At 44.5% G+C, this 23,282-nt stretch overlaps 1 protein-coding gene across 8 annotated transcripts in view; it reads left to right on the plus strand.

Moving 5' to 3' along the window:
* Positions 1-23,282, plus strand: part of FRMD1 (FERM domain containing 1) — a 65,444-nt gene that overhangs the window by 30,276 nt on the left and 11,886 nt on the right. For 7 of the 8 annotated variants that reach the window (XM_025195042.1, XM_025195036.1, XM_025195033.1 and 4 more), the window contains 7 exons: positions 8,725-8,816; positions 12,987-13,063; positions 15,398-15,584; positions 18,042-18,197; positions 20,832-20,897; positions 21,112-21,180; positions 21,395-21,569. In XM_025195042.1, coding sequence (XP_025050827.1) covers positions 8,725-8,816; positions 12,987-13,063; positions 15,398-15,584; positions 18,042-18,197; positions 20,832-20,897; positions 21,112-21,180; positions 21,395-21,569 — 822 coding nt within the window. The remainder of the gene's footprint in view (positions 1-8,724; positions 8,817-12,986; positions 13,064-15,397; positions 15,585-18,041; positions 18,198-20,831; positions 20,898-21,111; positions 21,181-21,394; positions 21,570-23,282) is intronic. The other variant, XM_025195046.1, reaches the window with a different exon arrangement.

Genomic DNA, 23,282 nt, shown 5'->3' on the forward strand with positions numbered 1-23,282 from the left:
CTCCCTGTATAAAGCTTTCACTGCTGTGAAAATTAATCAGGCCATCAAGGAAACTAATCTACCTGCTTGCTCTTTGCAGAGGGAAATGAGGGGCCCTAGATCTCTTTGCACTGCTGCTCATTGTTCTTCAGGGATATTTTTTCAATGCTAACTGCATTTGGGGGAAGTCTCTCCTAACAGGTGGTGCAGTCACCATCCTTGGAGGTGTTCAAGAGGAGGCTGTACAAACACCTCGTTGAGCTTGTATGAGCCCAATAACCTCCTGTCCATGGCAGGGGACTGGACTTGATCCCTTACAGGTCCCTTCTGGTCCTTTTGTTTCTGTGATTCTAATTCTCTTGAGTCCTGCAAAGCCCTGGAGAAACTTGTAGATTGGCAGCCTGAAAAGCTTGTGAACAGAAGGTGCACCACAGTACTTAGAGGGGTGGGACAAGCAATTTGGATATTGGAAAAACTTTTGAAAAATCCCTTGTTATACAGCAAAGAATTGTGCTTTGTTTGGAAGGATCATACCTCCTTACTTAAACTACAGTCTTATGAGTTTGAGTTTTAAAAAGCGACTGCACCTGCTAGACAGGAATGTGAAAGCTTTTATACACATTTATAATTTCTTAGAAGTCTCATACTACCTGCAAGTGGATTTCAGTCAGTGTGCATCCATTACTTCTGTAACAGTCTAATGACAAAACACTGGCAAATGGCCTAACAAGAGAAGGATGTCTAAGGCTTTATACAGAAGCATGAAGAACATCACACCATGGGGATTACATGTCCACTTGACCCACATCAGGATGTGGAAATACCTGAACACATATTCAAGTTGGATAGAAGGGGTATATATGGTTGGGGTTTTTTTATTTATTAATTTTTTTATTTATTTCTTTTTTAAAGTAAACAAGCTTTCGTTTTTTTCTTTTTTCTTTATTAAGTTTACTGTCCATAGTGAGGCAAGAATGCAGAATCAGATGCATGATACAGCATAGATGCAAACCGCTCATCTTCTGATTGCTTTGTTTTAGTTTTTCGTATATATTGCCTCCCTTCTGAAAGAGTTCATAAAGAATGCAGCTCCTTGCAAGACTCTTGGTCTTCTTCATGTCCTCATCTGCTGAAAGAGAAACTAGGGGTTTGGAAGATTTAGTAAGATGGGTTGCTCATCTCTTTTGTATGTGCTATATTTCCTTAGCTATTTTCCCCTCTTACTCATTTGATTTCACATGAAGAAGTGAGCTTACACGAGTTAGAATAATCTTTACCCACTTGAAAATAAAGCACACCAGTTATTGGAATGCAAATACATTGATCCTCTGGTTCCATCGTGGGTTGCTGACTATGCTGTGCCTAGTAACCTTCCACAAGCTGTGGTGAATGAAACCTTTCTGGTGATGCTAAGTGTCAAGCCTTCTCTTGGCTCAACTGGAGTCCCGTGACAATGATATTCATGGACTTCCATAGGTGTCTTGCACCCTGGCTCCTTTGGCAGGGTTATTCCTTTTTGGTTCCCCGCAGGAGTTTTCTCCTTGGGGAGCTTTATAAAATGCAAAATGTAGGCAGTGACTCACTTCAGTCTTTCCAGAAATGAAGTTTAATTATCAGCAAGCTCACAGTAGTCAGATATCTGGGTTAAAATAACAAAGGAGGCCTGTAGGCATGAATCTTGCCTAATCTTTCTGTTCCTCCTTGCTTAACTAAGCAGCCATGAAACTGCCGGCCCCTAACAGCCCAAGTTGGGGGAGAGAGCCCACAGCTCTCATATATTGATCCTTACCAGCATTTCTTTGGGAGTCCTCTCTTTCCAGTTTGTTAGGGCTGCTTCCCTTGCAGCTTCAGATCCCCTTTTTTCAGCTTTTCTGTCTCAAAAATGTGCCTACCCGTGTCGCAAGCAGGGAATGACCATGCAGCCAGGCCAAAGACAGGCTTTACAGTCAGCATGATAGGAAAGTATTGGGTAGCTGAGTCAGTTCAGTCTCTTCCTGGTATGCCAGGCAATAAGTTCCAGGTAGGTGCATAGGTCCTTGTTACAAAAAAGTAGGTGGGTAAAATGAGTTGAACATAATATAAAAATGCAGAAGTCTTCTAGTTTTTTTCCTCTGTCTGTCTTTCTGCTTCTGAAAAGAGACCTACCACCAGTGTCAGTCCTCAAGTGGCCTGGGGAAATTCCTGTTCCCCTTTTTGAAGCAGTGTCTTCTGCTGTATTTGCTCTCCCCTAAACAGGAATTACTTCCTCGCCATGTTCTTGGAGCAGCTTGACCCTCAACCTGCTCATTTGATGAAGGCATGCGAGAGGTGAAGGTTCATTGTAGCCAGTAAAATACCACACAAAAAAACTCAGTAGCAAAGATACAGTAGTACCCACTAGGGCTGTGCGAAATTTCACCAAGTATTTTGTTTCAAAGCTGTTTCGAGCTTGAAACACCAAAATCAAAGTGAAACAAAAAGCATCAAAACAGCTTTGAAAATAATGAGGGCACTCGAAACTTTCGAAGCAGCCCAGTGGTGGGAGGCAGGGCAGAGCCAGGCCTGCGCTCCAAGCAGCTCCGCAGCCCATGTAGCTCAGCCTGAGGGGGAGCACAGCTCTGGCTCTCCCCACCCCCCATGGCGCTCCGATCGGCTCTGCCAGGCCTATGGAGCGCAAGCCCAGCGGCGGGAGGTGGAGTGCAGCACCGGCTCTTTCCACCTCCCACTGCTCCGTGGGGTTGGCGGAGCCAGTCAGAGCACAGTCCAGTGGCAAGAGGTAAGCAGAGCCGGGGCTGCACTCCGCCTCCTGCTGCCACGCTGAGCTCCGTGGAGCCTGGTGCTGGGTGCGGGCTGTGCCCAGCACTGGTCCCAGACGGCAGCCTCCTGTCATCCGGCACAGATCTGGGGGCCCGCTCCCCCGGGAGGAGTCTAGCACAGCCCAGCAGCCCGCCTGGCGGTGCAAGCCCCTGGATCTGCACCCCAAATGAGAGGCTCAGGCTGCCTCTGCCACTTGGGACTGGCACTGGGCACAGGCAACAGGGCAGCCTCCCCTCATCTGGCGCACAGATCCGGGGGCTCACACCCCTGGGAGAAGTCTGGCACAGTCAGGCAGCCCTCCCAGGGGTGCAAGCCCCCGGATCTGCACCCTGGATGAGAGGAGGCTGCCCTGTCACCTGGAAACAGCGCTGGGTACACGCTACACCCAGCACTGGACAAGATTGCTGCTGCTGCAGCCTGACCCTCCTCTCATCCTGTGCGCAGATCTGGGGACTTGTATGAGCGGAAGCTGCCGCTGCTGCCTGGGACAGGCGGCAGCAGCAATTTTCTCCGGTGCTGAGCGTAGCGTGCACCCAGCGCTGGTTCCAGGTGGCAGGGCAGCCTCCTCTCATCCAGGGTGCAGATCCGGGGGCTTGCATCCCTGGGAGGGCTGCCTGACTGTGCCAGATTTCTCCCAGGGGTGTGAGCCCCCAGATACGTGTGCCAGATGAGGGGAGGCTGCCCTGTTGCCTGGAATAGGCAGCAGTAGCAATTTTCTCCGGTGCTGGGTGCAGCATGCACCGGTCCCAGGTGATAGGGTAGCCTCCTTTCATCCGGGGCACAGATCCAGGGGCCTGCACCCCTGGGAGGAGTCTGGCACAACGCTCCCGGGGATGCAGGCCCCTGGATATGCGCCCAGATGACAGGAGGTTACCGCTGCCGGCAAATATGAGGTGTACTTTTCAAGAAACCTCTACACCTATCTCCTTGAAACTTGGCAGGCTTCATGCCCTCAGAAGGGGTTTCCATCCCTGCAGTTTGCATCTGAATTAGGCAACAAATGACAACATTTTTTTGTTGTTGTTGTTGTTTTTTTAGGCATTGTCGTGATTCCCCATTATAGCTTATGGGCGAAACATCGAAACAGTTTTGATGAAACGAAACACTGTCCCTTCAAAACAGCAAAACAGACGTTGAAATAAAACAATGGTGTTTCACGTAGCCCTAGTACCCACACTGTTGGAAGATGCTCCTTTTTTGTTAATCATTTTTTTTTTTTTTTTCTTTAAGGCAGCTTTTCTTTTTCCTGTTCGACGCTACAGTGAGGGTTTCTTTCTTATTTAGCATTGTATCTTGATTTTTGAGAGACTGGTTTTGCTGACCATGCTCTACTATCAATCCTAGATGTCTCGGCTCAGCTGCTACTTGACTCCTTCCTCTTACAGTTAGTTGTCTTCCTAGAATGCAGTTGAGCATTTTCCTGACTTCGGACACACGCTCCAATCAGATCTGGCTAAAAATAAACAATGGCACTGATATATGCCAGGGCACTTTCCTCCATTCCTGTCAGTGAATTGATCTACCAAATGCAAAAAGGTGGATGAGGCCTTGTTTTACCTTTTCTGTACAAAGAATGAATGCAAAACATCCTACTGAAGGTATTTCCAATTTGGTATCTGAGTCCTAGGTTGCTTGCATCTCGCCTTTCCAGAGGTCTGTGGTGGTACGGTAGTGTGTCTAGAATTTGTCTGCATATAGGCATGGGGTATGTTGGATATTGTGAAGACCTTAATAGTTCTGAGCATAAAAAAGGGTTGGCTGCCTGCCCACACTATACCCGTCACTGCTAGTCTGTGGCTTGCCGGTGTTTGCTGGTCCTCCACATAAAAAGGTTGGGAACCTCTGTTTTAGGGTACTAACATCATGGATGCCTTTGGTTCCAACTTGCCTGTGTTCTTCTTACTGCATCCTAACCTATCTTCCCAGTGATTGTTTTTGAGCAGTGTACATCTAAATGAGAGCATTGGTCTTCATCTTCACTAGGTGGAGAATGCTTTTGATGTGTCCAAGCTTACTGGAACACATAGATTTCATAGACATTAGGGCTGGAAGGGACCTCGGAAGATCGAGTCCAGCCCCCTGCCCAAAGGGCAGTAAGTCAGCTGGGGTCATAGGATCCCAGCAAGATAAGCATCCAGTTTGCTCTTGAAGGTGTTCAGTGTAGGCGCTTGAACCACCTCCGGTGGCAGGCTGTTCCAGACCTTGGGGGCTTGGACAGTAAAGAAATTCTTCCTTATGTCCAGCCTGAAACGGTCTTGTAGTAGTTTATGACCATTTGACCTAGTCGTCATCCCTTGGGGCGCTCTGGTGAACAAACGTTCCCCCAGATACTGGTGGTCACCCCTGATAAACTTATAGGTGGCCATCAGATCACCCCTGAGCCTGCGCTTTTCCAGGCTAAAGAGCCTCAGGGCTCTCAGCCTGTCATAGTAGGGTCTGCTTCCCTGACCTCTGATCATGCGCGTGGCTCTTCTCTGGACTCTCGCACCTGAAGGAAGTTAAAAAGTGATGCAGCAAAGGGGACTGTGCCTTGCTTAAAAGCAAGATGTTGTTTGCTATGTGGAAGTCCATCCTTGCAGTAATTTGCATTTATCTGCATCTTAATCTCCTGGATGCCTGCCTTTGTGATTAGTTTTACTCTTGTAATATAATTCAAGCAATCAAATGACGTAACAAAGCGCTTAGGGTTGTCAGTTAGGGCAGAGTTCTGGCTTTTATCAGCACTGGTCTCTTGCTTTTCTGAGGTCTGAGGAATTTCTTAGTGGCATTGGCGTAAGAGTTGCGTATGTAGCCAGAGTCTCTGAGAGGAGACTGCCTTGTCACAAAGGTAAAATTGATATCGAGACACTCAGGGGTGCCATTTCGAAGGGCTCTTAAACACTGGGCTTGAGAAAGTGAAAAAAAAATGTCAGCTGCACTGCTGCAACATGCCTGGAGACATGGGTGAATTTCTTGGACCTGCGCTGCCTTGGTGAAGTGCAAGTTCCTTTGACTGTAGCAGTTGCTCCTATGTACATAAAGAGCATGAAATCATATGCCTCTCTGAATGAGTTAGTTTCTAAGGTGCTTCCCTTCTCTGCCATGTTCCTCAAAGAATTTGAGCATAAGAATTGCTGATGTCATTTTACAGAGTAGCTGTAGTGTCTCCATAAAATTGAACAAACACTATAACTGCAGAACCTGTGCATGCACGTGAACAGGCCTGCAGTGGCCAGGTCCTCCATTTGCCTTAAATTCATAGCTCTTTTTCAAACCAGTTGAGCTAGGGCAACCCCCACAGGCAGAGTACCTGTCCCTTTAGAATTGCACTGGAGCCCCCCTGAAATGGTAACTGCATTTCTAAGCAGTTCCTTCTGGCTATGTTCTTCAGTAGGCAGGACAGTGTCCACACCTCCGCAGGTGCTGACTTTTTTGTTTTTGCCAGGGGGCCTAAGATGATGGACATGTGGAAAGTTTTTGCACATTTCAGGTGACAGCCCCCTTCCCGGTGGGGGGGGCCATGTACTTGACACTTCTGCGCACCTCTGCAAAATGGAGTACATCTGAACCGCAGACAACTTAACCATCTGACAAAGATCTGTAAGCTTTGTTGCTAATCCATTAAAACAAAACAAAAAAAAAATACATGTACTGAGCATAGGGTAGGGAGAGAAAAAGCCTCTTTGTTTTTGCAGATTGAGGATTACACTGCGGGTTAGCATTCCAGTGTATTAACTTGGTTAAAGGAGGAATGTGACGTGGTGTTCCTGGGCTGAAGGGAGGACCAAGAGGAGTCCAGGCCAGCTGGAGAAGAGGGGGAGAGGCAGGGAGGGCTGCCCCTTGGTGCTGTGGCCAGGATTTGTTACCTCTTAACATGGTTTATGTATGTGCACAGTGCAGCTAAAGCTCTGGCTGGCTAATATTTCGCCCCTACCACAGACCCTGGCCCAGGCTGTCTCTTTCACCTGTTCAGCCCAGTTGCAGAAATAGTTGGGCACAGTAGGTGTGAACTGTCCTTCATCATCTTTTGTGCAGCTGTTTTGTCTGCTTCTCTTCCCTCGTAGGCCTCAGTGTCAGGGCATCCCAGAGCATAATGCCCCATCTCTGATTCTTCTGTGAAGTGTTTCTATATGTAAATAACATGGGTGACTGCCTGCTCATTGGACTGGATTGCCCTTGGGAGACCCCAAGGGTTTGTGGGGAGGTACTGCATAATTTAAGGATGCATCTGTGAAATAAGGTATCATTTTCTTTATGATCCTAAAATATAGGAAAGTAGAGCTGGAAAAGACCGTTTGAGGTCACCTAGTCCAGCCCCTGCTCAAGGCAGGAACACCCTTAACTAAACCTCAGCCCAGCGTCTGGATGACCTGCCCTTGAAAATATCCAAGGATGGAGATTCCACCGCTTCACTAGAGAGCCTGTTCCAATGCTTCACCACCCTGAGAATAAGAAAGTTTGTCCTGATCTTCAACCTGAATTTCCTCTGCTGCAGTTTGAGGCCGTTGCTCCTAGACCCATATCCTACAGCCACCAGGAAAAGGCTATTTGCATCCTCTTTATAATCACGCCACCTGTCCTCTCTTAGTAAAGTATGGAACAGTTCTAGTTAACATGGAGGGTTAGTTTGCAGGGTTTTAATGCCTGTTGAAAAAGAAACACAGATGCAGAAAAGTTTTCTATGAGGATGAGCTCCTTTGAAAAATAACTGTGGCGTAATTTAGGGCAATCCATTGCTTTCAAACATGCTCCAGTCCATAATGTGGCCAAAGGATTATCTGTGTATGCTACTGTTATTTCCACTCACCTTCATGTTGTATCAAAGAGAACGAGTTGAATTGGATGAATTTGCATTTCCCATTTCCTCTCCCCCATCTTAAACTCAGCTTTGGACTAGACACCCCACCTCTTCAGCTCAGCTTTGGACCAGACAAGAAGCCAGAGCTTCTAAGTTTGGGGATGGGAGGGTTAACTCCCATTTCAGGTTTTTTAGTTCTTTCCTTCAGTACTTGTGTCCTCTCTGATAACCTTTTCCTGAATGAGGACAGGGAATAGACTGACTGGTCACATGAATGTGCTTAGCTGGTAGAGCCTGAGAAGCCTGAAATATTTATGAGTTCTCTTTTTGAAGAGACTGGAGAAGAGTCGGAGAACATCTTTCTCTGGCTGAATAGTGATTTGATTTTGGTGCTTTGGTTGTGGAACTAAATCAGGTTTGAAAAGACCATGGAGCAGTTTGAAGATGCTTGTTGTTCACAGGGTCCTGGACATGCTCTGTTTATTTGTGATAGTCAGGTTTTCTCCATTTCTTACCCTACATTGTCCCAAACATATATGAGGAAAATTGGGCATGAGGGGAAATAACAAACTTTTAAGTTTCCAGTTTTGATGACTCATTCTGGAGAAGGAGTCTTTCTCTGCTTTCACATGTGGGACACAGCTGGGTAAGAAATACTTGAGGGAGTAGATCCTATCTGTTGTTCCCATCTCGCCCTACCCCTGTTATGATGGTGATACAGTATATACCAGCTTGAGTAAGATGGGAGGTTGATGAGGCTTTCCTTTGTAAAAACTGATTTTGCTCTACTGGTGTAACGATTAAGATTGGCTCAGTAAGCTGTTACTTCTCCCTGATATGATGGGTTAACATGAAAAAGCAAGCACTGGGCCTGATTATGGAAGGTGCTGAGGGACCTCCATTATGATTCAGCAGCTCGTAAGATTTAGGTCTGTATGTGACCCTCCTCCCATGGGCAAAGCAACATACAATCAGAGAACAAAGACCCTTTTCCTTGTGCCCTCCCTGTATTCCCTCGTTGGTATCTAGCCAGTCCAACTTTGAGGTTACTTGTACGATTATTCAGATGCACCGTTGGAAAGCTCTGTTATGCACACTTGCCCCAAAGCCCCTCTCAGAAGAGAATTTCCATTTCTGCAACAGCCACCGTTTTTTCCTCTTGTCTTTTTCAGACAATGAATATGTGTTTATGGACCTGGAGCAGAAGCTTAGCAAGTATTTCTCAAAGGACTGGAAAAAGGAGACAAGTAAAGTAAGCCAAAAGGTTTGAATTTTGAAGACTATTACTGTAATGCTGCCCTAACATAATTAAAAGCAAATTCTCACACTGAGGTCTATACTGGGGCTCTATGGAGAGCTGGTTAGTCACCTGGGGCTAGGTCTCCCCATTTTCAGATGCTAAACTGCATTAAAAGAAGCAAACATGGCATTAATTACTTTACACTTCTACTAAGTCCATATTGTAGCTAGCACGGGGAAGTTATTCAGTTGTTGTCATCTTTGCATGCCCTGCAGCGACATATAGATTATGTTATAGGTAATTACAATTAGAGAGAATTGTGCCACCACAATTATGTAGTTCAGTTGAAGGGAGGAGGTCAGCTAGTCAGTCTCCCCTTTGACCATGATCCACTCTATGAAAAGACTTGGGAATGCCTCCTACACAAAATCAGACCAGCCCTAAAGGACCTTGTGCAGCTGCTCAAAATAACCTACTGCCACAGGGCATTTAAACTTAATGTACTGGAGATGCAGGTGCAATTGTTCTTCAAAAGAGCAATAATAGTAGGAAGGATGCTTATTTCCATTAATAAGAGCCTACATTTCTTAATGCTAGCTTAAATGTCAAGAAAAATCTTGGATGAAATAAGGCTCATGTGCCTCATTCCTTACACAAACAATTGTCTGTCAAGGTTGGATTTTTTTTTTTAAATGTGCAAATTCCCCTACCCCATGTTCTTTATATATCATAAGAAATCATAGAGGAGCAAACATTCAATTAAGGGTCTCCATTAAGTTTCAGACATGTCTGTACTCAAGTATCATGTGCCATACCTCTCTTTAAGAATATCTTTTGTTCACTGAATATGCTTGCAATTCCCACGGCCATGGGGGTATGAATGCACAAAGATACTGCATGACTGTGGCTATACAGGGCAGGCCTGGAAGCAGTGGCCAGAAATGGCACCAGGGGACATTGAGGTCAGAGATTAGGAGGAACTTTCTGACTATGAGGATGGTCAAACATTGAAACAGGCTTCCTAGAGAAGTTGTGGATACTTTGAAGAGCAGATTAGACAAATACTTGGCTGGGATGATTTAATTAGAGATGATCCTGCCTTGGGCAGGGGGCTGGACTAGATAACTTCATAATGCCTGTTCCTGCTGTACTTTCACAGGGCCACACAGGAATCTGAGGCAGAAACTGACCTTTCCCTCCAGTGACAACAAAATGGTCTTGTCATACCTTCTGCAAAATGATTACGTGTTGTGACTGAATTAAAAAAAACCAACAAAACAAATTCCCTGCTGATGGAGATGTTACTGTTGGCACCACAGATGTGCGCATCATGTTATGTACAAAAAATGGACTGACCCTTTCCCTCCAGAGCTGGGTCTGCTCTGGAAGTAATGTTCTGTGCATTAATGTTTGCACATCTAAACAGTAAAATAGATGAAAAGTGTAGATGAGGAGCTGGGAATCAACGTGAGGCTAACTGGGCCTTATTTCCCTCTCAGATCCTGAGGGAGATTGCAGTTCAAACAAAAGATATAAGTGGTGTTCTTTTAAACTAAGCTACAGTAGTCCATAATTATAATAACTAAATGGGTTGTCATGTCTCCATTGAGATCATGGCTATGTCAAGCTCTGAATAACCAAACACTAGCTCTGCTTAACAAAAAATGAGCAAAGTGGTTCCCCTTGGTCTGAAGAAGGCAGGGCAGAGTGGCACCTTTTGCCAAAAGACAAGTGATCAGCAGCAAACTGTACTTCCGCAGCTGTGGGCAGCAAAGATTCAACATGCTTCAGGACATTAGGGCACGTATACTGCACGATATAGCACAGTGCTTCCCAACCTCTTCCTCAGCATGGTCCCATTTAAACATTGGAAATCTGCAACCCCAAAATGATGCAGATGAGGAAACCCCCACCCCCTGTGGGTGGCACAGCTGAAGTGGAGCCTGTGGGGGAGGGTGCTCACTGCAGGCTGAAGGCTCCCTGCCATGCTGCCCTCCCTCCTGGGGGAGGCTCTGTGGTCCAGTGAGGGGAGGGGGGCCAGAGCAGGATGGGAAAGCTTGGTGCCACTGCTGGGAGCCCCATGCTGGCCATGCTGCCATGGCAAGATGCCCCCTGTCTGCCCAGCAGCACAAGAGGAACAGGTCAGCAGGGAGGGGAGCCCACATCTGCCCTGCATGCAAATCTGGGGGGCATGTGACCCCCCTTGCATCCTTCCCTGGGAGTGTGTGCAACAGCGGGGAGCCAGCACCTCCCCCTGCCCCCTCCCCCCCTCTCCCTGTTGTCCCCCAGATGAGCCACCTGTGGCTTCATCCTGCTTCCCCAGTCCCAGCTCTGCCCCACCCCCTCACTGTGGGGGGCCCTCAGTCTGTCCTACCCTCTTTCCCCTTTCTCCCCCATAGACTTATCTGGAGGGAGCTGTGGGAGATGCTCTCCATGTTACCTGGCTGCTAGGTATATGTATGCGCGCACATGCACATGGTGGCCCCTGCCTGGTCGCCGTCCTCCCACTCCCCCCAGCCCCAAGCAGCCCCATGCAGGCTGGGACTCTCCCAACCTGCAAGGGGAACCCACCTTTTCCCACTTTTTTTTCCTGTGTTTTTCATCGTAATCTGTCAAGTGTCCTTGCAACCCCTATTTTTTATCGTTGCGATCTCCAAAGTTGGGAACCACTGGTATAGAGCAATGGTTCTCAGCCTCATAAGATAAAAGGCACCCCTCATTCAACTCAAGGCACCCCTTGGAAATGCCAGCTCCTAATTTTCACTCGTTGTTTGACTATGGAAAAATAAGCAGTTCTTCTGTTGCAAAGATCTCAGAAAGACCAGAGCAAAATAATGTTTTTGACACCGGATTCCTATGAAAAAAATCTCTGGGTTTATCTTGTGCATCACATGTAGGTGTCTGTATACCTACTAGTACTAATATTGCACAGCACCCCATGGCACCCTTAAATACCTGGCAGCACGCTGCCTGAGAATCACTGGCATAGTGGTATGCAAGCTATCTCTAAAAAAGCTAGCTTGGGTAGTGGGAGCAGTTGAACCCTGTTAACTTGGCATTCCACCCAAGCTAATTTACCTAGCTTCTCATCTGAATACATTTAGTGCATGCAGAACTCCCTCACTAACATGCCTGTACTGCTTTTAGTACCCAGGCAAGCTCATTTAGAGCTTGCTTGGGTATTTCTGCACAGCACTTAATTTGGACTTTCATTGGGAATGGGAGTATGGGATGGATAGGTTGCAGGTATAAGAAAGGCTTAGAGGCATAACGAGTTGCTTGTTCTGATTTATTGTAATGCCCTGTTGATTCAGGCTTCTGAAGTGGAAAACTTTCTGAAGAAAACTTTTGAACAACAAGGACAAGTGCAAAGTCCTGCACTTGGGACAGAATAATTGTATATGCAAATACAGACTGGGAAATGATTGGCTAGACTGCAGTACTTCAGAGAAGGACCTTAGCAGTTACAATGGACCATAAGCTGAATATGAGCCAACAGTATGCAAACAGCATACTGTGTTGTATTAAAAGGATCAGCACATGCAAATCAAGGGCAATTATTTTTCCTCTGTATTTGGCACTGGTGATGCCTTGCCTGGAGTTTTATGTTGACTTTTGGGCCCCATTCTTAAAGAAAGATATGTGCAGATTGGAAGGAGTCCAGCAGCGAGACAAAAATGATCAGAAGCCTGATTTACAAGGAGAGGCTGAAAAAGCAAGGGTCTGGAGAAGACCAGACTGAGTGGGGATTTGAGAACAGTCTTCAAATACCTGAAGAGAGGAGAGGATGGAGATAGACTGTTCTGCAGCAGAAGAAATTTAGGTTGGGGATTAGGAAGAACTTTTTAGTTGTAAGGGTACTCAAGCATCAGACCAAACTATCTAGAAAAATTGTAGAAACTTCCACAATTCCCTCCCTGGAAATTTTCGCAAGTAGGTTAAATGGGCAATTGGGTAAGATGATTTCATCAGGGATGATCCTGCCAAGCAGGGGCTGAGCTAGATGACCTCAGGAGGTCCCTTCCAGCCCTACTTTACTATGATCCTGTGGAAAATAAGGATACGTGGGGAGAAGGTTTTAGTGGTGGGGAATATGAAGCAAAATGGAGAGTGCTAAGGAAGGCATAATGAGATTTGTTGACTACTATAGAATTTGTCTAAAAAGTTCTTTTTTTCCTCTCTCTTTGTCTACAGGGAACAGAGAAGTTCAGCCCTCCTTTTGTTGCTTTCTTCAGAGTACAGTACTATGTAGAAAATGGAAGGGTTATAAGGTAATTTTAAGTCTGTGGCAACAACTTTATTCTCTAAGAAAACGGTATGAGATGAAAAACAGAATTGAATTCCTTTTGTAGAACTCTTTCCTTCTCTGTCAGTGTTACTGGCCTGAAGGCATTCTCTGGAGATCAGTAATGTGGCCTATTTCAGTGTATCCTCTTAGCAAAAGCAGATGATTTCCATCCTTTTGGGTTCAAACTGAGGTGCCTTTACAACTACGTTTTTACCTTTTATTTAGCTCACGATTCGGTAATTTAATGCTGCTATTTTATTTCAGATCTAACAACTTTGAGACTGGATATAGGCAGGTTACTGCTGAGGTTGTAGTGGGCACCCTCACATTTTGTTGTTCTTCTGATATTCTTCTACCAAGCTATTTTTCTGTATGTTTGACCACTATGCCCACAGCCAATATGGCAGTTGTATTTTCAGACCTGGTGCTTCACATTTGAAACCTCAGTGTTGAATATCTTCTCTTTGCTCCTCCTTTCCCCTAGTTGAAGTCTTAACCCCTCTTACTCCTTTCTTTATCTATGTGTATATCTAGAATTCAGCTAGCAAACCTGTGGTCACGTGCCCTTTTGATAGCGTTCAGAGCAGCACTGGCAAAATAACAGAAACGATTACTCTAGAATACAGTCTAATATTTTTCTGTAGAATACATTCTAATAATTGTAATTGCTTTTTAATACTTTTCACTGTGTTTATCTGGGATGTATATGTTACCTGTTTCTGCTCCATTTTTGCAAATGGATAAGAGGAGTGGCCTAACATGTTTAAAGATTGTTGCACTCAAATAGCCTATATTCCTCACGAACAGAGTCAGTGTTCAAAATGCAACCACCCTTGCCTCCCTGTGCAGAGCAAGGGGTGATTTAGGCAAAAATAACCAAGTGACAGAGTGCATTTGCATCAGCACTGCAAGTCTGACACCAGGGCAAGCCACAAGTATAGAGCATTTGGGTGGTCTTCACCCATATTTAAGTATTTGCTGTCCTCATCTTGAGTGAGAGCCTTTGGTTGTGCTGTGTGGTGTTTTGGGGCTTTTTGTTTTCCTCTTTGTACTGCTGGAAGAAGGATTCTCTTTGAAGCAAGTACTGATTGCCTACCGTTGTACCTCCCCCCACCCTCCCCACTTTCTTTTCCTTCACTGGCATCATGAGCTGCTTTCCTTCTTGTTGGTAGTTAAACAGAGACACTTATGGGCCTCTTCAAAACACAAACACAGAGTAAAAATCCTAGAAGTTTGTCTGTGGCTCTGCTTCTGTCCCCCTATATAGTTGTCAAGGTCATCACCATGGCCTCTGGGCACCAGTGATAGCACACTGTTAATATGCCCAGGTTCTCCTACCATTCCTAGTTCGTGATCTAGAGCAGGGGTTTTCAACTTTTTTTTTTTTTTTTTTTAAGCAGGGTACCCCTTCCGGACACAGAGCCGGTTGGGCAGGGGGTGTTGATAGATGGCTGGACGCAAAGCTGGCAGTGCAGGGAGCTCACACGCGGGTGCCACCACGATCTGTATACTTTGCAGCTGGACACACAGCCTTCCTCTCTAAAACAATATCTGTTTTAGAGAGGAAGGAAGGACTTGTGGTTGCAAGACTAGATTAGAACTTAGAAGATCTGGGTTCTCTTTGTGATAGGATCACAAACTTCCAGTGTGACTTGACACCTGAATTTCTGTCCTAGTTCTCCCTTTTCTGAAGTTGGGATAATATGTCTGCCCATCTTCCCTTCACTGCTGTCTGTCCGTGTCTCCTTCTCCTCCCCACCCCCCCCAAAAAAAAAACCCTCTATCTGGTTTTTGACTATATAGATCAGTGGCGTTCAACCTTCTGCCCCGAATGAGTGGATGAATGGCTTGGGATCCATTTGTCAGCTGAATCCCATGGGTGGGGTTGGCAGAGCTGTGGAGTGACCCTGCGCATCAGGTCCAGCTGCAGAGCAACCCTGTATGTTAGCACAATCTGCCATGTGGCCTGCAGGCCTCTTGCAGAGCTGCAGCAATTAATGCTGTCGCTGTCCCCCACTGCCAAATTTCCAGACCCCTGGGGAGCCCCATGGGTTGGATGACAGGGTCCCATGCTCTAGATTCAGCCTGTGGGCTGGAGGTTGAACACCACTGATTTAGACTGTAAGCTCTTTAGTAGAGAGACTATTATTTGCTGTGTTTTGTACCATGCTTAGTGCAGCAGGGACCTTGACCCTGACTGGAGGGCTCTAGAGACTACTACCATACAATTTTAAAAGTACATTTTGCACACATCAAAGATGCATTAAGTTCATTCTCTAACTGTTGCTTAAGCAAAGCTATTTTCTGTGTTTGGCAGTGACAAGGTAGCAAGGCAGCTATACTACTGCCATCTCAAGGAGCAGGTGTTGAGATCTCGATGTACCCACAAAGAAGAAATCTACTTCCTGCTGGCTGCTTATGGTTTGCAGGCAGACTTGGGCAACTACAGGGAGCATATCCACGTGGGGAGATATTTTGAACCTCAGGCCTACTTTCCACAATGGGTAAGTTGTTTCAGAATCATTGGCACTTTCAGTAGTCGTCGTCTGTGATGAAATGTGCCTGTGTAAATAGAAAGACGCCAGCAGGACACTTTCTCAGTTGAGGCTTTAGTTTTTTCCCCAGTTTGAACCCTATGGTTAAAAGAGATGATGTTTGCAGAAATTTGTTTCGAAGCATATTTGTTTCAATCCAAGTCATGATTCCCCAAAAACCTCCACGCCCTGGAAACGAATAAACTTTTCTTTAGTACCTTTGCTTTTATGACTTTTTTACTTGTGGTTTGTATGGACTAAACCTCAGGTTAGTTGCAAGTTGAGGGGCAATGCCAATTGATGAGAACAGACATGAGAGGAAAACACCATAACTGTTTCATATTGATTTAACTGAGTGTTTCACTGTGACCCCCTGGGGTTAGTCTCGGGGATCACAACTCCCTGAAAGATTTGTAAATAAAAAAAAAAAAATGCAATTGTCCCTTTTTTATTTCTGCATTTTTTGAAGTGTTTGTACAGTTTTATGCCTTTTCACCTAAAAAAAAAAAAAACCAAACAAAAGTAGGCTTTGCTGGTAACTGAATCTGTAGTTTATTATATCATTTTGAGCCTTTTTTTAAACTTTTGACTGACTGTTTGCTTCAGGCCACTGATGCTGTCAGTGACTCAGGCCGTTTACTATCTTGCACATGAGCACAAACGTGTTTGTGTGTACACTTCCCGTGCAGAACTCTCCCTTTGCTGCTACTTCTCCTGCCATGCATGAACAATACATAACTGAGCTGTCATGTGATTGCAAAGTAAATGACAGAGAGAAAGGCAGGCCTGGGTTTTACTGATTTCTGCCACCAGGCCGAAAATCTCATCAAGTCTCTGCCTGTTTCCTTACTAGTCCAGGCTGTTTCCAAGCTTGAGGAAGGGAGTTGGCAGGGGGGAAAGGGTTCAAAGCTTGATTGCAGCAAGGAGGCATGACAAGTCTGGACTCCTTTTATATTTGTGAGTCCCAACCTACCACTCTGCAGAAATTTTCAGTCCTCCCCAGCACAGTGCACTTCTGCCTCCCTTGAGCCATCTCCAGACCATGGGAATTGAAATTCCCAGATGACGTAAGCTTGGTGTTAGGTAGCTTCCAGAGGGTTTAAGGAGGTGGGTTTGACAGATTGCTTATAAGGCAGTTTTCAGTCTGTCTTATCATGGTAGATTTTTAATCTTGCAAATATTCCAAAGGCCAAGGCTGAGCAATGCAGCTCTGATGCACTAAGCCACAGCCCTAGGCAAGCATGTGGGTGATTTATTATTGCAAATAGTAAACTCTGGCACACAGGGAGACTCTTCTCTCCCTGCCCTGAGGACATTGCAGCAAACGCTTCACAAGCTGATCTGCTTCTCCAACTGCAACTTGTTTTTGTCAGCAGCTACCACAACCGGAATAATAAAGGGTAACGCTGTACACTGGCAAGTGGAGAAGCTTGGTTTTGAACTCTGGACTTGGTTTGTCACTTGTTCCCCCTTATACTGCACAGCTGCTGGGTGATTGCATCAAGAGCAACACTGGCAGAGCTCAGCCTTCCTGGCTTGCTAGATAACTAGTCGCATGAGGCCTGTATGCAGGAATAAGCAAGGGGCGTATATGAGGGAGTAAAGATAGGACTTCTTATAACAATGGAAACAGGTCTGTTTGTTCATCATCCATCCTGCTCCATACAGGATGCTTCCCATTGTAAATGTCCAGAATGATGGGGCTCCATGGAAGAGAGAGCCTAAAGGCCTTTATAAATATAATTATGAACACCCAACCTGGAAAGGCCCTCTCCAATGTAGGAGGCTTAAACCTCATAAAATACTAGTTTTTCTACTATATAACCAAGTGATTTCAGCACAAAAATGGGAGTAGCAATTCCAAAGCTCTCACTTCTGACCCTAGCACTGATATATTTCTCTGGTCCTAGGCAAGTCACTTATCTTTTTTTTTTTTGTGCGAGTTGTCTTGTCTATAAAATGAAAAGATGATAAAATATGTCTATGACCATAAAAGCATTCTGACATGTATTTAAATTGCTTTGTAAACATGAAAATAACTAAATAAGCCTCCAATATATAATAATTACTGATGTAAAGTACTAGCGTTTCTGCAGAATACAACAATACCTGGCACAGTATTAGATAGTTGCCCATCAGTGTTTTGGGAAACAAAGAGTTGGAAAAGCATGGCTAAGACATAAGAATACAAAGGCTGACTTCCAAAGAACTTCCAAAGAACTGTGACCTTTGCATATAATGACTTCCATAAAGTTAATGACAGAAGATGCCATCTTCTGGATAAATGTAAAAACAGACTAGTCGGGATTGAAAACATTTGTTCTGTTATTTGGGTGTCATGTCAGTGATATTTTTGTTTTTACATTTGTTCTTACTTGGTTGGGATCACTGAAGCCCTGCTGACCTAATTTGTTCCCTTGTGGGCAGGTAATTGCAAAGAGGGGGAGTGACTACATCTTGAAGCATGCTCCGGAGATGCACCAAGAACAGCAAGGTCTGCCTGCTAAAGAAGCAGTGCTGAAGTTCATCAAGGAGTCCTGTCTGCTGGAGGATGTGCCTGTCCATTACTACAGATTACAAAAGGTTAAACAAACAGCTTTTAACCTTAAAAAGGTTGGGAGGAGGGCAAGTGGCACCCTTATTTCCTTTAACTTCATGTTTTGCTTTGAATCTGTTTGTATCTGAGGAGGTTTTGCCAATATGCCAAAAAGGTGTTTTCTTCCTTTCCACCAAACTAATCCAAAACTTAAGTTTTAAGTTTCAGTGTTTGAGTTCTCACCCTGTGAGCAGGTCTCTCATCCTCACACTATTGAAAATGTGCTCCCATTTCTTGACCAGAAAGAACCCCACAACATCCTCCTTTTATAGTATCACAGGAGCTGGCAAAAAGTTGTGGTGCATCTGAAGAATGTGTAGGTGTAAGAGGAATTACATTAAGAAACCATATACCATATATTTTTTGTATGGTGAGGCATTTTTATTTGCGGAGTGAGTGAAGAAGAGGGATTGTTGAAAGGTTCATTGAAAGGGTCTGTTGCCATGTCATGCAAGTGCCACAAAACAGAGAGGACTCGCCTACACAAATGAGTATTTTCTTACATCATTGTTTTTAACACGCAGTCAGTTTTGGGGTTCACTTTAATTCTTTTTGGCCACTCACTTCCTTCACTTTGGACTCCCCAATGACTGACTGGCTGGTCCTGGTCAGGTGACTTTACTGGAGACAGACCTCTTCCAACAGTGGCTCGTCTATCTCTTGACTCAATAGGGGTTCTAACGTTAGAAATAAAAAGGTTGTATCGTAAGTCAAAAAGAACATGCATATCCTAGAGCAAGTTCAATATTTTTTTTTTCACTCAAATCCTAGGAGATGCATGGATTCAGCTTCTGAGTGGCAGAATTCATTTTGTCCAAAGCTTACTGAATAATCTGAGGGTTTTCAGAATCCAATGCCTTCCTGTCTGCACTGGTTGCATCCAGGCAAGATTTATGTCCAGAAGGCATCAAAAGCTTGAGTGGCCCGTTTCATTCTACTGAATCTCAGAAGCTCCATTTACTACAAAAACATTGGGAATAAAGTTTCAGGTTCTTTAAAGGAAATAAGTTCAAGTGTGGGTTCACATTCTAATGATGTTGGTTTAACCTCTCATAAGCCATAGGCACTCCCTCTTCTTCCACCCCTTTGAATCTAAGGTCATCAGTGATGGAGGCATAAGAAGTGTGGCTTTTACTTTAAGACTTCAGGAAATATGCTTGACAGGACCTGACACGATTTATATCTAGAGATGCTGAGGGTGTGAAATTGGTTGACCCGATGGTCAGAATTCTTGTCTGCCTTGAAATGTTAATTATTTTGTGCACTGCTTTGGTCATGGTACACTTGCCTTCCCACTGCCACCTCCATCCCAAGGGAAGTTTTGTAAACAGCTAATTATCTGCCCTGGGTGATCCTTGGATGACAGAACTCTGTCTAGCAGCTAGCGTGCCGGAAACACTGAGGAAGGCCAACATATTGTGCCAATTCATAGGAGACATGGTGAAGTCTTGAATTTCCTAGTCTCTGGGCTGGCAGGGCTCATGTCTTTTAAGGCTGTTAATGAGCTTGTGTGTGCATGGTTGGAGAAGGAAGGTATCACATCAGTCTCTTCCTCCCTCCCCTGTCTCCATTTAGGGAAGACAAAACCAAAAAGACTTCCAAACTATTTCTAACTGGATTCTCTCCCTCCACGTGGGTATAGCAGTACAGCCTGTACCTTGAAAAGTTCCACGTGGGAAGAGGGGAAGTTCTAATGTCAAGGCTTGTGCTTTATTCCCATAATATGGCATTATTTTGCTTGTTCCCAGGGAGTACCAGTTTCTGAGGCAGGGGGAGCATGTGGGTGTTGGACCCTTCAACATTGGTACATGCTAGGAAGCACTTTACTTAAGAAAACACAGGACTATAACCCATTTTACACAAGCTAATTGTTTGTTAATGCATAGAGTTGCCATTGTTGGATGAGTGTACCCGCCTTGATACAGTACAGTAGGATGGAAGTCACAGTAACCCTTTTAAACCCTTAAATATAAATAAATCCTTCAGTAAATAGCAGTCAGCCTCTTCATCCTTTTTCTAAATCCAAGGCTGCATCACAAGATACTCGAGTAAGCCTGTTTTGTGGGTTGGTGCCACTGGTGTGGTAGGGCTACTAACAGAAACAGCCAGGAGGTGGGACAGGGTGGGGGCTTATACCAAGTTGGCTCTCTCTCTACTTCTGTGTCATCCAGAGAGGTGGGTGCCTTCTAAGGGATAGCAGAAGCAGCGTATTACTTCTGACTTTAATCACCTGCAGCTAACCTCTTGGTTAAATAATTGACCATCCTTTGAATCTAGTTATGCAGGAGTCCATTAAATAATTAACCATCCTTTGAATCTAGTAATGTGGGAGTCCATCTTAGTGGCTGTACATTGTCCTAGGGGTTTGGTGGAATGCATGCAATCCTGGCAAGAAAAGAACTAACCAAGCGCAATGTTCAGTTTTATCGTGTTTTTTTTCAAGAAGCAAAAAGACAGTGTTTAAAAAAAAAAAAAATCCACCAGGAGTAGGGAGGCATGACATTTAGATAACCTCTGCTGAAGGGGATGATCCTGCTGCATGTTTGCAGTACTTGCCAAAGTAAGAGCTTGGCCTATGTGTGGTTTACTTTTTGAACCCAGAGGTCTGTATGTTCTTCTAGGATAAGAAGGAGGATCGCCCAACAGTTGTCCTGGGACTGACCCTTAGAGGAATGCACATCTATCAGGTAATGAAATGAAAGCCTGGTTCTATAGCATTAACTCCTAGTTCTCTCCACACTACTTTTCACCTCCACCCATGTCTCTGTACTTCCATGTCGCGTGTGTGTGTGTGACAGACTACATATCTCACATTCTTGTTTGTCTGTGAATGCTTTGCCCATCCCAAACTCTACCCCTCTCTGCCAATCCCTGTGTCATTGTGAGTTTGATATGTTGCAGGAGGTGAACCATGTCCGTCAACTCCTCTATGACTTTCCTTGGTCACACATTGGGAAACTTGCATTTCTGGTGAGTGTTACAGAATGCCTGCCATCTGGCTGGGGGTGGGGGGGTGTTGTCCTGGAACCTGGCAAAGCTATTGGTTTTGTCTGAGTGTCTATGCTAAGCATTTTTTTTTTTATGTTACCAGTTTAAGTTAAAAATGGTGCATCTCTTGCCCCTCTACTACACAAATGACTGAAAACCTGCTTCCTTTCAACGCTCTCCCACCTCTTTTTCCCAGGGGAAAAAATTTGAAATTCAGCCCGATGGTTTGCCTTCTGCACGGAAATTGGTTTACTATACAGGTTGTCCGTTCAGGTCACGGCATCTGTTGCAGCTCCTTAGCAACAGTCACAGACTCTTTCTCAACATCCAGCCAGTGCTGAAGCAAATCCAAAAGCTGGAGGAGGCTGAAGGTATGTGATGGAGGGTTGTGGGGAGTCATAACTTGGTTTTCTCTCACTAGGAATTGAGATGGCCTCAAGATATTTTTGAGGGCCTACCAAGTTCTGAACAAGATTTGAATTGGGAGACAGCCTTCAATTACTCAAGGTTCAGAGGAAATCAAACAATTGCTTATATGCAAGCAGTCACTAAATGGCTAATACCTTTAGGAGTCTCCCTAGGCAGAACATGTTTTCATAACCATATTGTAATATAGATCCTCATGTTTCTAACAGGCTTAGGTTTATAGCATCTAATTGTGTATAAATTCGAGTCCCTAAGATGAAGCATGACAAAAATGAGAGCAACATGTTTTCTTTCTAGGGATCAGCATAGGCCCTGAAGCAGTGATTAGGAAGAAATTTCTCTTAGTGGTATCCTAATTGGACAATACAATCCTTCCTAATTGGACAATACAATACCTACTGTTTAGAGTGCTCACTGGAGCTGAGCACTGCTAAGTGAGATGAGTGATAAAACTAGGGCTAGTATCATTAGTGAAATTCCACTCAAAATAGCTGGCACCATTCATCTCTTCTAGCATGGTGACTGCTGTGCTCTCCCTTTCTTGTGCTGTTCGTTAATTCTATTTGCAGTGCATAAAGGATGTCACTGAGAACTTGACCATTCAATGGCATGCAACAGCTGCCAGTGAAAAGAATGTCATAACAATATAAATAAAACCAATATGGGCAGGATATTCCATAACTGTCATATGTGAGGGTTGTATACCTTTTTTTTTCTGCAAGAAAAAACAAGGTTTGGGTGGGCTTTAAAATTTTTTCCTAAATACACTGAAACATAATACAGTGTAAGTGTGTAGGAAGAGAGAGAGTTTATTCTATAAAATTGGATCAGAACCACAAAAGGACTTCAAAGTTACCTTAAGTCCTTGCTGATCTTTAGTTGCTATTTGGTACTGGGCACCATCACATCCAGAATACTCCGCTAGATGAACTCTTTGTCTAATATGATACAAATAAGTTCCTAATACAAATAAATGATGCATCAGGGTTGGAAAAAATTGAAACTGTCAAAAGCCCATTTGGGATCTCATGACCCACTAGCCACACTCCCTCTCCTGCTTTTGACATTTCTTCCCCATTCCCTGAGGGGGGTTCCCTTTGAGCTTGATCCTGGGAGATGAGCACAAACTCCTAACAACTTCACTGCATGCCCAAAAAACTAGTTGCCCCTCTCTTTCCCCCCATCTAAATAATTTCAAGTGCTGAATACTCTAAAAAATAGAGTCACTGTTAATAAGCTCCCCCTGGATCAGAGTAGTTGAAAATGTTGAGGTTTGTCCTTTTTCTCTAGTGCTAGTATTTTGCAATTATTTTATACCAGTTCACACCGTGGTTGACAAGTGTTATTAGCAATAAGATGAGTTTCCTAATATAAATGGAATTTTCATATGGAGGGCTTCCTCCTACACCAGTGAAGTCAGCGGGTGCTTTGCTGTTGGATTGTATGAAAGTAGCATCAGACCTAATAAACCTGTTATACAGCCTTTTGCACAAGTAGCAAGTGCTCTTCAGACTACCTAACCCATACTGTTTAGTTTTAATTAAAACTATCTCACCTGCTCCCCTCTTCCCCCACAGAACTTCTGTAAAATAAAAATACTATTTGTTTTTCTTTTTAAGATTGATTCAGGTGCCATGGTAATCCAGTTTGCAATGAGA

Source organism: Alligator sinensis, unplaced genomic scaffold (genome assembly GCF_000455745.1).
Source record: "Alligator sinensis unplaced genomic scaffold, ASM45574v1 scaffold448_1, whole genome shotgun sequence".
NCBI classification, from domain to species: Eukaryota; Metazoa; Chordata; order Crocodylia; family Alligatoridae; genus Alligator; species Alligator sinensis.